This window comes from Nannospalax galili, unplaced genomic scaffold, assembly GCF_000622305.1.
Source record: "Nannospalax galili isolate Female #2095 unplaced genomic scaffold, S.galili_v1.0 scaffold1327, whole genome shotgun sequence".
Lineage (NCBI taxonomy): Eukaryota > Metazoa > Chordata > Mammalia > Rodentia > Spalacidae > Nannospalax > Nannospalax galili.
Genome location: NW_008355982.1, coordinates 46,804 through 61,834, shown reverse-complemented (window position 1 = coordinate 61,834; position 15,031 = coordinate 46,804). Strand labels below are relative to the sequence as shown.

The following is a 15,031-nucleotide window of genomic DNA, read 5'->3' as shown; positions in this document are numbered from 1 at the left end:
CATTAAGTAGGTCCAGTTTGGACTCATGGGTAGATGAAGAGATGGAGGGAGGGAGAGAAGCAAGGCGAAAAGAGAAAGGGAAAGACACAGGAGGAGGGATCGTTGGTCCAGACTGAGGCTGACATTAGGTCTCCCACCACCGCTCTGGCAAAGAAAAGGTGGCCCTGAGCCTTGGTTGATTCCAAACCAAGCACCAGCACATAGTGCAGTGTGCCCCTGGCTCTGTCTGTCAGGCCCTCCCACAGCTAAGAGGAAAGCTGTTCTGATACAGCCACTCAGAGAGGGTACGTTAGCAGTTAGAAAGTGACAGAGCCAGCACAGGATTGGGTCTGTCAGATGCAAAGTCAGTGCTCCAGCCTCCCAGGTCCCCCTTCCCCAGAGCACCTGCCCCCGTGCTGTTCCTACAGTGCTGCAAAGATTGGGTTCCTTCAGTGGCAGGGCTGGGACCTTCTGGTCTCCACATAGTGCCCTCTGCCTGTGGACAGTGCTTGTGAGCACCTATGGGGAACAAGACCCCCATAGGCTTTCTTGGAGAAGACTGACCATGCTGCTGGTGTGCATAGTAAGCAAGCTGTCACTCTCCCCATCCACAGGCGTCAATGAGCCTGGCAAACCCCTGCCTTGTGTCTTAAATGGTGTCAACTGGAAAAGCCAGCCAAGCCTCAGGCAGTAGAAAGCAGATGGAGGGCAGAGGCCAGCCCCGCAACTGTTTTGTGCTCTGTGGGAGGTGGGCAGACCCAGGCCCTGTGGGTGGTAAGCCTGTAAGAGTGCACATAATCTCAAGGGCCCAGCTCTGCTCTGTTTAGGCCCAAGTCCAGGGTATATTGGCCTTGACATCTTTGAGATGACAGTATTTGAACCTTGTGCCTCTTGATCTTGGGGACAGCTATTCCCTTAGGGACTGGAGCATGTGAAAGCAATAATGATTCAGGTCACTTTAGGACATCCAGAGCTAGACTGTGAAGTCCACATGCCACTGGACCCTCCTGGGCTCCCTTACCCCTCCCCTGATAGGAGGAGGAGAGGGAGGAGAGGAGCATCTCTGGGGGGGCAGCAAGATTTAGCAGTGGCCCAAGCTCTACAGGCAGTCACAGCAGGCCTGGAGCTGGGGGTCTGAAGCCCAGGGCTGTGTAGCCTCAAGCCCTGAACTCTCCCCTGGAGCAAGTGCTGCTGGGTACCAGTTTCCAGGGCCATGTATGTATAAGAAACACCCTCTCCCCTTCCCAGGCACAGCTGGGCGGGATGGAGGATGGAGGGTCCCTCTGAGAAGAGGGAGATCCAGGTCCGCCAGCCCCACCCCCTGTACATCATCAGCCTTTCACCACTGCAGTGGGGCTGCCTGGAGCCTCTGCACTGCTCCTCCAATGGGTAGCACCTGCCCACCTCCCTGACTCGGGTACCCCACCCCCCCTCCAGGCGGGGCCTGCTGCCTCACCAGGACTGCTCTTTGGAAGACTTTGGGCAGATGCTGTAGCCCCTGCTGCCCTGGGAGTCACAGTGCTGCCTCCTCACTTGGCCCTGACAGCACTGCAGACTGTCCCTCTGTCTCCTTTGAGGTCTGAACCCAGTGGCATCTGCTAAGGGATGGGAACCAGCCTAAGGGCTGAACCTGGTGTTAAAAGAGAAAGTGAACTGACAAATATGTTATACTCGTGTGACCACGGAAGCCTCAATTGAGTTTAAAAGGCCTGGTACATGGGGTCTCCGCATGGAGCTTGTCTCCTCTGGGAGATGAGCACTGCCAGTGCATGGAAGGGCTGTTCAGTGAGGGCCACCTGTCTGCCTGCTCCCTCTCAGGGCCCTACTGGCTTATGGGTATGGAGAGGAGAGGGCTGCCTGACACCTCAGCCATGGGATGAATTAAGTGCTTGCCTGTCTCTCTTCCTCACTGCCTCTTCTAGGCATGTCAGGCTCTTTTGTGTGTTTGAGAAGCAGCATGCTTCCTCGCTGCCCTGATGCCCCACTGGGACCCGTCTCTCAGTCTGTCTATCCCATTCTAGCAGCAACATTCACCCCTCAGCCAGCAGTGCATGGAAGGAGTAGCCCTAGCCAGCCTCCTGCTGCAGAGCTCTGGTGACCGCAGATTCCTCCACCAAGCCACAGTTTGCCACCTGGTCAGCCCCTACCATAAAGACAGGAGGGATGGGAACTCAGAGCCACTGGCTCCAGCATCCCTAGGATCCTGCTCATGGTCTCATTCGAGGGACAGTCACATCCTGTCTCCTGTTCTGTCCACTGACCTGTGACCAGTCCTTTTCCTTCTCTGTAGGCATTCTGGCTCCCATAGGTGGGATCTGGCTGCTACAAAGGCACCTCAAAAGTCCTAAGAAGGGGGCAGGTGGAGGTGCAGCCTGCTCACAGGGAAGGCCCCTTGGGGCCTGAATGAGTACCATGCTGGCGTGAGAGCCCAAGAAAGTAGTACACGTTGAGGTGGGCTCATCATGCTCATGGCTTTTCTCCACGAACTCAGCCTGGAGGAGAGGTCAGGAGCCAATAGTACAGTGCCCTGCTCCCTACAGTCACAAGCCCCTTTATCCCCAGAGAGTAACACCAAGCTGGCTGCTTTTGCCATCATTCCAAAGACATAAACCAAACCCTGCTGCTGCTCCTCAGTGGCCCTTCACCATCATCCTGCAGCTCTGTGCCTGCCCCCTTTTCCTCCCCTCTGCACAATGCAGTTTACTTCTGCACTGTACTGTATATGACTCTAGAAGTAGATTAATAAACATCATCTGAGGAACAAGCTAATAAAGACTATGCAGTCTGAGAAAATCCTCTGCCTGCGGTTGAGCTGTCACTTAGCCCAAGTGGAACTGGCAGGAAATGAATGACAAGACAGCAAGCCGATGCCACCCTGCTGGAGCCCTGCAGCAGTGTAGATCTGGTTGCTGGTCACCTTCTGGCTTGCCACCGTCCATGGCATCTGCATGGCTGCCCTGACCTGGAGGGGCCTGCCTGTCTTGCCTCATGTAGGTCTCTTGTCCTCTGAAACTCCATATCTCACTTGCAAAGACAAGTGGCCTCACAGGCCCTGGGAGGGCACAATGGCCAAGGCAGGTGACAGTGTTACAGAAGGGAACCCTCCAGAGTGTCTGCTCCAACTCATATCAGAGTCAGGCCTGTGGCCCAGAGCAGCCACCCAGGCTGTAAGGACCTGCAGAAGTGCAATCAGTGGGGCTTCTCAGGGCTGTGCTGGAAGCCCACCTGCTCCTGGGCCACAGAGCATCAGGCCTCCATGGCAGTGCAGGAAGGAAGCTGTCCCTCATACTCCAGCTCCTCTGGTACTTAATGGCATGCTATAAAAAAACACCATTGCCAAGCCTGGTGTGGTGGTGCACGCCTTTATTCCCAGCACTCGGGAGCCAGAGGCAGGTGGATCTCTGTGAGTTCAAGGCCAGCCTGGTCTACATAGTGAGTTCCAGGACAGCTGGAGCTACAGGGAGACCCTGTCTCAAAAAGACCAAAAAAAAAGTCACCGTTGCCACAGTTTCTATACCCCCAAACCCTAGCTACCCCCGACCTCAGACTCCATCTATCTCCTTAACTAAGATCCTGGTCTTCTCTGATCTGTGTACTCTGTAGGCATCGTCTCTGGCCCCTGCACTCCCACCCTGGCCACATGAGCCCAGTCTGCAGTTCAAAAGGGAGGCCTTAGGCACAGGGTTCTCTGAGCCTGGGACTGCAGTTGTCCCTCCCACTCCTTTCCTCTCTGACCTGGTAACTGATGATGGGCTACAAACCTTCCCTGGCACTTCCTTTCAGCTGTCCCACTGTTGAAGAAGCCCTACAGGCCTTTGCTTATAACTGTTTTCTGCAGGAGCAGAGGGCTCTGCACCTCCAGTACTGACAGGATGGGTCAGAGGCCCAGGGCTTTTGTTCTAATACTGTAGAGTAAGTAGCCTTGCTTTGGGCCAGCTCGAAGCCTGCAGCTACATGCAGCTGGGCCTGGCCTAGCCTGGACATCTTACCCCAGGGGAGCTTGTGGACACCCTAGAACTGGGGCTCTCTGCATCCACAGCCTTGTTGATTCCGAGGTAAAGAGCTCAGGGTGTATGTCACTCCCATCTGTTACCATGAGAACCTGGGCTATACCTTGCTGAGCATATGGCACCCTCCGGAGGTTGCCATCTGGCTCAGGACCAGAATAGTCCACACCAAGACTGCCCAGGTGTGAAGTGGGAGATGCCTGCCCCAGCCTGGGGTCCAGACTCCCAGTGTACAGCCAGTAGGCACACATTATGCATCACACTGCACATCTCCTCTGAGAGCAATTTGCTCATCTTTCCTTCAGGGGAGAACTGCTCTTTGTAGTGTGTCCTTGGGTATGGAGTGTCACCCCAGGGTCATCTGCGCTTCATTGGCTCTGACAGAAAAGCTGTGTTGTACCCTGTCACTTGTAATTACATTTCCTGAGTGAGTAGAGGGGAGTGGTTCCCCAGGCCTTTGCCTCTCCAGGGAGCAACAGGGTGTTTGAGAGGGCTCAGGGCACAGCTTGCTGTGTCTCTAGAAACTAAGTAGGATACTGCAGAGGTCTTGGAGGGTGGCACCGGAGACACAGCTGGACAGCAGAGACAGGCCTTTCATGTCTTCTGTGCAGGTGCCTCTTCTTCCTACTGGCGCTGGAGGAAAGCCCCTTCTGGCTTGCTCTGAGGCAACAATTGAGTGGGTGTCACACCTAGGAATCAGAACACTTGCTGCTGCCTGCTGATGTCTAGCATCAGGCACAGGCCCTGCCTTCGCAGGTCCTGTAGCACAAAGGAACTCCAAAGTAGCATCTAAAGCAACATTCGTACCCCATTGATGTTGGCAGTCTCATGGAGAACGCCACCAGGTGGCTGTGTGGAGACCATGTGGGCCAGGTCAACAGGCAGATTCTGCCGCCTCCTTCCCTTTCAGCTGAGCAGTTTGCGCTCTTTAGGTCCCCAGAGACAAGACTGCCTGGCAGGCAGCTGGTGTTAGGAATCCTTTTCTGAATGAATCAGCCAGCATATGGCCTCATCGTGCTTTAAGAGTTTGGCGCATGGGATCTTGGGGGTTAGAAGTAACTCTGTTGATGAACCTGCCCCCACAGCTTCACGAGCTGACCTTCCTGCAAGTGCTTTGTGATCAGCAGCTCGCAAGGTCCCCCCATGTGGCTGAGGGACCCTGCCAGAGAGTGAGGGAAGACAGGTGGTTGGTAGTTGGGTTGAGCCTGCTTTTTCTTGTCTTGGGATGTGAGTTCACTGGCACTGGGTTTTGTCTCACTTGTCAACCTGGTGGCTGTACTGACTCCTCGTGGTCCTTATGTTTGTCTGAGCACAATTGTACTATGTGGGAAGTAGTTAAATCCTTTGAACAGCACTCTGGGACATTTGATTATGTGGCTGACATCACAGAGATGCATGCTGCTGTTGTAGCTGGCTTACCCTCCACTTCTGACAGTGCTCAGTGTTGTGTGACAATTACCTGCAAGGGATGAGCAGGAACTGGAGCTGGGAGGGAGCTTCAGGGCTGCTCTGTGGCCCTGCAGGCAGAGTGATGAAGGCGAGCCTGATTCCTGTTGGTCCTGTCTCCCCAGGAGCTGCCAGAGCATGACCAGCTTGTTCAGTAGCACCATGTCACCCATCAAGGACGGAACCTCTTCTCTCCCCAGGAGACAGAGCTCCCTGGCCCAGCCCCCACTCCGTGCCCTCTACGATCTACTCATCGCACCCATGGAAGGGGTAAGTGCCTCCTGCAGCACTCAGCTCCTTGGCATCAGGACATATCATTTCCTAGCCAGTGCCTACACGTCCCCCTAAGACACAAAGACAACCAGAGTTTTCCCAGAGCCTGTGTTTCTGCCTAGCACCTCACTTAACTTGAGCACTCAGTGGACACGCTTATAGCTGGCTGCTTATGGGTAAGCTGCCAGGAATGGGTCTGAGTCCTAGCGCTGCCCCACACTGTGCATTTTACCTCAGTGCCTAGAGTGCTTCTTGCCTGGCCTACAGGCCCCGAGGCTCAGGGCAGTGCACGTGCTGGTGGGATGTTCCCCCAAACACTACCGCCGGTAAGTGTCTCCTGCCCTCACCTTGTCCCAGGTGCTTGTCCAGCCCCCTTGCTCTTTACTGGGGCCTCAGATACTATCAGGACAAGACAGGGCTGAAGATGCCTACCACAGGCCACCCTATCCTGTGGCTGGCATGTTCCTGACACCTTCAGCTTGGCATGTTACTTCTTAATTCTGAGAGGGCTCTTTGATGGGACAGGGACCTTGGTAGATTTGAAAGTTCAGGGAGCTTTCTTCAGGCATGATCATTGCAGCTCATAGATCTTTCTACAGAGGTAGGAGCACCGCATAGCAACTCCCCATGTGCCCGCACCTGGGGCAGGGACGCTGCCATCCTAAGAAACCCCTGCTCAATGATGATTCTTCTGCCCCAGAAAGGGCCCATCCCTGACCCTTCCTGTCCTTCCAACAGTGTCAGCTGGTCTAACAGTTGTGGGGAGGGTGTTCTGCCTACTGGTAACCTGATCGTCTCTGCCCTTTCCTCACAAGTGACTTTGCCCACACCATTTCCCCTCTTGATGTGTTTTCTCTGTAGGAAGTGAGGACCACCTTTAGTACATGTCTGGTTAGCACAGGAATGGAAGAGAAAAACTTGCAAAGTGTCAGGGCCATAGTCAGGGACTGTCACCTGGCTAGGGGTATCTGCTGTGTCCAGCCCCCACCCAAGAGCCCTCCAGTCTTTGCCAACTGCAACCTGTTGGGTGTGGTCCCCTCTCCTGCAGAGGCTGAGCCCCTTTCCTCCTCTGTGCTCAGCCCTGTCCCTTCTTAGCATCTTCACCTTCTTTAGGTTGTCCCGTTCATGAGGTGACCACACCTGCCCAGCAGCTCCAGCTCACAGTAACTTACTGGTTTCTGCCAGAGCTCTCAGAGGACTCGGCATGCTTGTCCCTGTTTCCATCCTGCTGCTCGTCACCAGACACGCCTTCTTGGTGGCTTACCGCCAGCCTTCCTCCACACTGCAGTGCTCCCCTGGCTCCTCTGACAGGTGCTGGGAGCCCCACTCTTCCCTAACCTTCACCTCCTCAGATCCTTTGCATCCAACTGCTTATGTTTTTGCTCCATTAATGTTGAAGTGGTGAGCTGAAAACAGGAAGAGGTCAAAGAGCACAGGGGAAGGCACACACTTAGGAGGCCAAGGCACGACTGTATGAGCCCAGGAGTTCCCAGCCACCCTGAGCATTGTGGGATTCTGACTCAAATTTTATTTAAAATATAAAAAGCTCCATTGTGTTTCTGAAAGCACTTCTCTGAGAAGGTGGAATCTAGATGGGTACCCAGTTTCATCCTTTCAAGGAATGCAGCAAGTCTTTATAGACAGGTGCTGGGCAGGCACGTGCTGCTCTGCAGAGCCAGCAGAGCAGCTGGTCTGAGGGTGGACAGGTGTGCAGGGAGGACCCATCATCTCCAGGATGGTCCCCTCTTCTCCTGCCTGCCCTGGAGAGCCTCCTTCATGGAGGTCTGGATCCTGTGTCTTCTGCAAACATGCCACACCTCCCCAGAGACCACCAGAGGGCGACGTGACACCGCCGTCCACTGGGGAGTCCTGCTGCCTGTTTCCAGAAACAGTCCATCCCCTCCACATTTTTACAGAAGCTACAAATCAGAACCGAAGGTCAGAGACTATGAATCACTGACACTTCAAGCCTAACCGATTAGCCTCTTCACATGGGACATACAATTATTTGAACAACTGCCTTTGTTCTCTGTGGTCCCGTTGCTAGGGGGCTAGGCCAGACATTATGGAAAGTGGAACAGAATAATATTCTACCTCAGGCACACACGAGCCTTTGATTGAATTTGGCTTAAGGGAAACACTGTCATAGTTTTCTTGGAAGTGCGCTGTCCTCTGCTGTCAGGATAGGTAAGCATGCCCACTGACTCTGAGGAGCCCATAAATCTGCACACATGCTATCAGCCAACGATAAGTCAAATCCTGTTTGATACCCAGAGGGAAGTGTCACCAAGGAATAGATGCAAGTGTTTAGAGTGAAACATACTTGGGGGTGGGTGTTCAGGCATTATTTAATCTAAGTTGTGAAGGACAGTGACCCAGTGACCCATCCCTTGACATGGTCTACCCCTCTGGCTGCAAAAGGCCCAGGGGACTATGCTGTCCACAGCCCAAACGCACAGACCACTTGCTAACAGTGGCATATTTAGAGTGGTCTTGGAGCCTGCCCCTGCATCTACCATCAGCACGTGTGACTCTCATCCACCAATGTCCAGATCGCCTACACTACAGGCGGCTTTACCCAATGACAGGTGCTGTGGCCATCGAGGCAGGCCTGCAGCAGGACATTTTCCAGGCTGGCCGATTAAGTCTGTGGAGGCCCAGACTTGAGGACTTCAAACCCTTGGATTTGGGGCTTGCTCTAGTGACGGTCTCTGCCATCATCTTTTCTTCCCTTATTTCAACTCCACTTCCTACCAGTAAAGTCTTACAACCCCAATCTGTAGGACAGGGAGCAACAGTGAACGACCCCGTCAGGAAGCAGACACCAGGCTTGCTCACCTCTGCTCGGGGCCAGACATAGAACTGACTTGGCAAGTGGAAGTTTGTGCTGTCTCCTAGCATTGGTATGCACTCAAGATGCCTGAAGCCTGTCATAGGAAGCATAACTGCTGGCTGGCTCTGCCAGAGGCTCTTGGAATCCTTGACCACAAGAGCTCCAGGGTCTTTTTTTAGTGCCCTATAAAAGTCTCTGCATGTTTAAAATGTGTGATGAATAGTTCACCTTAGGACAACAGGCCCACTAGGGCCCAGGCTTACCTGACTATTCTTAGCAGACCAGGGACTTGGAGGCAGCCAGGGAATTCTGTCCCTGGATATGGTGAAACCCAGACTCTCCAGTGAGTCCAGACTTGAGAATGAGGCCCTGGGGACCGTAGCCCCAGGGCTGACTAATTGATTTCTGGTTGATAACTCTGTGATAATATTTAAATGAGGAGACATGTCACCCAAGGAGAGCAGGCACTTCCCAACTGATGAAGAGGGGAAATGGAGGCTGCTATCTGTGAACTATCTGTAGACCTGAAACCACCAGTGCAAGCACCTGAGACACAGAGTGAGTTCCCAGGAGGATTAGGGCCATCTCACTGAGGCCACTGATCCTCTGAGCCTTGGTGACATGCACCAAGTACAGGTTTCTTAAAAACCCAAGAAGACATGCAACCTGGAATCTGATGTTTCTAGGTGCTCAAGACCATCAGGCACCATGGGGTCCATGGAAGACCCCCAAGGAACAAACCAACAGAGCATTAGAACTCGCCGTCTGACCACCATTCGGTGTTCATGGAGCTAGAACAAGCAGGCGCAACAGGTCCCAGTCTTACCTGACTATTCTTAGCAGATGGGATACTGGCAATGGGCAACTGCTTCCTGTTGACACAGCAAATCGCTGTGGGTGGTGGTGATGGTAACAGTGATGTGGGGACATCTTTCTATCCAATCCCTGGGCTAAAATTTGGAGCTGGATGCTCCACAGAATTCATTCACATGTTTTAGCCACATGGCTATCTGCAAAAGCCAAAGGGAAAGGGAACAAGCTATACTGGAAAATGACAGGTGCCAGGAGGGCATGGCACAAACCACAGGCCATGCCAATGTGTCTGAGCCCCCGTGGGCAGCCACATGCTCACACTTAACCACACGTGCTACAGCCCACATGGTTTCAGCGCCCATTGCCTCCTGGGATAAGATGTTATGAGGAAGGGATACCAGCTTCTCTGGCCTATGCAAATGGAAACAGGTGGAGCCAGTGTAGGCACTGCCCATGCTATGCCGAGCCAGACACCCCACCCTGCTGCTTCCCCCTCATGCCTCCCACCTGGCAATGCATATGGCAGAGGCCTCTCCTGTACCCCTGGTCTCCACTCCAGACACGCCTTCCCTTCCTGGTCCACAGTTCATAGCTTCCATCATGGTGGTCCAGTCAGGAGCCAGAAATGGCATCACCAGCTAGTAGGAGAGTAGTGGGAAGGGGTTAACTAGAGCAAGAGTACCGGGAGACCTGCAGATTCTCCAGGGCTTGAGGCACATGCTCCAGAAAGGGCAGACATGGAGCTACTCTAGCCAGCCTACAGCCTGGCAGTGTTTGCGGCTAAGCCACCTGGAGTGCAAGTAGGCCAGCAGGCCCACAGCTACCAGTGTGGGGAAGGCTGTGGGAAGGGGATTGATGGCAAGGTGTCCAAGGGGTGGCCTGGGCCCATGGCTAGAAGGCTTCACTGGATGTCCTTATGTTGTCTGACCCCAGCCTGCTGGATGGCTGCCTCCTCAGTGACACCCTGACAAAGCTGGGCATGTAGCACCCTTGACCCAAGAAATTCTTGGGGACATGGCACATCCTGGAGCAGAAACTGAGGGACAGCAGCAGCACAGGGCAACCTCTGCCCACCCTCAAAAGGACCAGCCCTTCCCTTTGCAAAGGCTAGCCTAGTCCTTACAGGGCCACAGTGCAACTGTGCACATGGTGCCTCCTCCTTCCACCCTAGCCCTGCACACAGCAGCTCTAGCTGCCCCAATTCACATTTGACCATCAGGTCTCAGCCCACTGCAAGTCCATCCGGATACAGCCAGGCCTGCAGCACATGGCAGTGATGGATGAGGGCTGGGCAGAGTGTCTGCAGAGTGTCTTCCCCACCTGCCTCCTCAGCTCCCTACATCTCCTTTCAGAGCAGGCATTGGTTAGCCAAGCCACGTCCCCATGAGTCAATAATTTTAATTTCTTACTTTCTTTCAATGTAGCTCCATTAAGAAGGGAAGCAAGCCATGGGGAGTTGTAGAGCTTGAATATCCATGGGAGTGTGTCACCTTGGGTTAGCGAGTACTTGTGCCCTCAGCACTGCTCCCACCCCAACCCCCACAGCAGGCAGCTGGGTTGAGTGAGCACATTTGCTTCCTGAGGGTACAGCCTGTCAATCCCACCAGGTCATTCCTTTTTCTTTTTTTTCTTTTTTTTTTTATGCTATGGAGCCAGGCCCGCCCCAAAGTAATGCTATCTGCAGATGATCTGCCAGAAGCCACACTTGGTCCTCCTAACCATCTCTTTTTCCTTCCCTTCCTTTTTTCCATTGTTTTCAAAGACAGAAGTCTTGCTCTGTAGCCCAGGCACACCTTGAATTCATGGCAGGTCTCCTGCCTCAGCCTTACAAAGTACTGGGATTACAGGTGTGCACCACCACACCTTCACAGCTTCCTTTCCTCCTTACCCTCGTCTCATAGCCTCGGTCTCCATTGGGCCCTTTTGGAAAGCCAAACCTACAGAACCAGGCCTTGGAGAGCTGCACTGAGGCCCAAACATCATGAAAGTTCCTGGACCACAGCCTCCCTCCTTCTTCAGGTGTCCCCTGGCCCTGAATGCTTCCATCCTGGCTCTGACCAGCTAGCTTGTGCCTGTCAGAACCAATTCATGGATTCTTTCCTGCTGTTGAGAGCATGTGCTCCTGGGTCCTAGTGCCACCACAGCCTTCTCACCCTGATCCTTGGGGCTTCTCCAAGCAGCATGCCCTCTGCATTCATTCCCAGCCTCCTAGGGAAACATCTGAATCTATTAGTACCTGCCCCTTTTTTGAGGTGTGGGGCGGGGTCATCCCTCTTCAAGCTGGTAACTCTAGTCTTCCAACTCAGGTCACCCACAGACTTTGACACCTTCCAGTGAGGAAGACACAGCCCCACTCCCTGAGGCAGGCACAATACTGGTGACATTTCTACAGGGCAGCACCTCTGGTCCAAACAGCCTCTTCACCTGCTCTTCAGCCAGTTGCCCAGGGGGACCTGGGGCTGAAGCCACCCACCCCGAGTCAGCCTATGTGCTTGTTCCACAGGGCTTGATGCACTCCAGCGGCCCTGTGGGCCGGCACCGGCAGCTCATCCTGGTTCTGGAGGGGGAGCTCTACCTCGTCCCTTTTGCTCTCCTGAAGGGCAGCGCCTCCAACGAGTATCTGTATGAGCGCTTCACCCTTATCGCTGTGCCTGCCATCCGCTCACTTGGCCCACACTCCAAGGTAACATGAAGCCCCATTCTGGGGACAAAAGCTGGTCCCACGGGACCTCCTCAGCCTCTTTGGTAACTGGCACAATTCGTATGAGGCAGGATCAGTTCAGAGTGAAAGGAAAGCATTTCTGAAGTTTCCATGCCTGACTGTAGGTCCCAGATAGAAAGTGAAGTAGTGTCCCCAGCACTGTCCCCTGAGTGGCTCATTGCCTGGCTCAAACATTAATGTTGTTAGGCATTGGGTGGGCCAACTTCCAGAAGTCTCCACAGCAGCAGGAAGCTGGTGTTTGCTACCTTGTCCTGGGATTTGGGGAGGCCAGACTGGTGTGTCTCCTACCCACAGTTCAGGTAGCACCAAACAGACACAGCGGTTCTGAAATAACACAACCAAGGTGTTTCCTCGGTCATCACAAGAAAATCAGAGCCTTGTCAGGCTTCTTAGGCTGACATCACCATGTTTCCTGTTCTGCCACACATAAGGCAGAAGGCAGCTGTGATCTTGGTCACCAGAGCTCCTAAAGCAGACTCTAGCTCTGTCCTCCCCTGAGTGACTTGCATAGTTCACACACAGTGCCTTCTAAAAGACCCTGGCAGTCAGTAATGGGAGTCCTCACAAAGAAGTCTAGGCATGTTGGGGCAGGCTGGCTGACAGTCCCCATATTTGCACCTGTCCCACAGTGCCACCTCCCCAGCCCTCTCAGGATTCAGCACACAACTCCCCCTTGTTCCCCAGAGCACCTCACAACAGGTGTGACTCCCTGGAAGTCAGGCACCACGGTCTCAAGAATGCTGAAAACAAGGTGGATGGCATTGGTGAAATAGGTGCTCAGATACCTGTGCCCTGCTGCCCTGTGCCTGACAGTGCTGTGCTCTGTCCCCTCCCCTTATAGTGTCACCTGAGGAAGACCCCACCCATGTACTCCAGCTCTACCTCCATGGCCGCTGTCATAGGCAACCCCAAACTCCCGTCCGCGGTGATGGACAGGTGGCTATGGGGGCCGATGCCGTCAGCTGAGGAGGAGGCCTACATGGTATCCGAGCTGCTGGGTTGTCAGCCCCTTGTGGGCAATGTGGCCACCAAGGAGAGAGTCATGAGTGCCCTGACCCAGGCTGAGTGTGTCCACTTTGCCACCCACATCTCCTGGAAGCTGTCAGCCTTGGTCCTCACCCCCAGTGCAGATGGCAACCCCGCCAGCAGCAAGAATTCCTTTGGCCACCCCTACACGATCCCCGAGTCCCTGCGGGTGCAAGATGATGCCAGTGATGGGGAGAGTGTCTCCGACTGCCCGCCACTCCAGGAGCTGCTGCTCACGGCCGCTGACCTCTTGGACCTACGGCTGCCTGTGAAGCTAGTGGTGCTCAGCTCCTCCCAGGAGGCAAACAGCCGGGTCACTGCAGATGGTATGGTGGCACTGACACGGGCCTTCCTGGCTGCTGGTGCACAGTGTGTCCTTGTGGCTCTGTGGCCAGTTCCAGTAGCTGCTTCCAAAATGTTCATCCATGCCTTCTACTCATCCCTGCTGAATGGCCTGAAGGCCAGTGCCGCCCTAGGTGAGGCCATGAAGGCTGTGCAGAGCAACAAGGCCTTCTCGCATCCCTCCAACTGGGCAGGTGAGTAGCCACAGCCTGTTAGTGGGCCTCGGGTGGTCCTCCCAGATCCATTCTGCAGGTAGCCCAAGAGGCAGGTACAGGCTTTGGCTCTAGCCCTCACCATCAGCTTGTAGAGGCGTGGCCCCTATCTTTTGGACCAAAGAGCAGTTCACCCTCAGAGTGCCCAGCCCCCCTGTTAGTAAAGATCCTTGACATGGCCCTGAAAGATACAGATGGAGCTTTGTGACCTGCAGAGGTCACTTACTGCTCTGTAGCTCAGTGTTCTGCTGGCAGGAGGAACAGCTTCGTCCCCAGGCTGGTGCTGTGCCCCCTCTAGGGCAGAACAAAGCTGTAGCCGGGCTGTGCCACTGAACCACTGTTGCTCAGGCAGAGTGGGAGTCGGGTGGCCCCATGATCTCTCATCACACCTCACCTGTCCTGTTTACTCTCCTGGCAGGCAGAAGAGGCTCAGGCCCTGTAGAATCCAACAGCATGCCCATAGGCCTTCTGGTGGGCAGCACATACATGGGGAACATGGGCATCCATTTGCTTTTATTGACAGACAACCTAGATAGGCAGCTGGTTCTTGGGAGATGCTTCCCAGTGATGCTGCTGGTAACTTCGAAACTCTTTGGTCTCTTGAGGGAGCAGGTGAGCTCAGTCGTTGCTCATTGACTCAGGGCTCCTCCCCCAGGTCCCATTCACAGAAAAGGCTAGAGCCAAGGGCTCCTATTGCTTGGCTGTGTTAGTCTTTTCTACCAGCTCAGGCTACTCCTTCAGAACTAGAGAAGCCCCTCTTCACCCCTCTCATCACTAGCCCCCAGCTTCAAGGCCCCAAGTTCCCTCTCACAAGATCTCTGACAAAGGAATTTCAGGGAGCCCAAGCCAATGGCTTCTCTGGAGGCGCCGCTCCTGTTCATCTCACTAACAGCTAGGCATTGGGCTTCCTGAGAGGTCCAGACTGAGGTTACACCCACCAGTGCCCAGGTCTCTGCTAAGCACACGGAAGAAACTAGCCAGGGCAGCAAGGCTGGGCAGGGCCCCAGCTGCCTACTCAGGTGCCCTCTGTGCCATCCTCAGGTTTCACACTCATCGGGAGCGATGTGAAGCTCAACAGCCCCTCGTCACTCATCGGCCAGGCACTCACCGAGATCTTGCAGCACCCAGAGAGAGCACGGGACGCCCTGCGAGTGCTGTTGCACCTGGTAAGGGCTGATAGGACCCTTGGGGGAACCTATGCAAGGTGCCAGTGAGGTGTGGTGATGGGCATCCTGGCACTTCCCTAGTCACTAGTGCTCTGAGCTCAATCTCCCACCTGATCTGGCATTTCAAGGTCTCTGCAGAGAAGGATTAGAGGAAATAAGACCCCCAGCAACAGCAGGATCCAAGCAGTTGACAGAGTCTTTCTCTGAACTCA

At 54.3% G+C, this 15,031-nt stretch overlaps 1 protein-coding gene across 2 annotated transcripts in view; it reads left to right on the top strand.

Moving 5' to 3' along the window:
- Ttc28 (tetratricopeptide repeat domain 28) overlaps positions 1-15,031 on the top strand; it is a 617,298-nt gene that overhangs the window by 588,637 nt on the left and 13,630 nt on the right. For both annotated transcript variants that reach the window (XM_029556666.1, XM_029556667.1), the window contains 4 exons: positions 5,558-5,702; positions 11,855-12,034; positions 12,915-13,635; positions 14,695-14,819. In XM_029556666.1, coding sequence (XP_029412526.1) covers positions 5,558-5,702; positions 11,855-12,034; positions 12,915-13,635; positions 14,695-14,819 — 1,171 coding nt within the window. The remainder of the gene's footprint in view (positions 1-5,557; positions 5,703-11,854; positions 12,035-12,914; positions 13,636-14,694; positions 14,820-15,031) is intronic.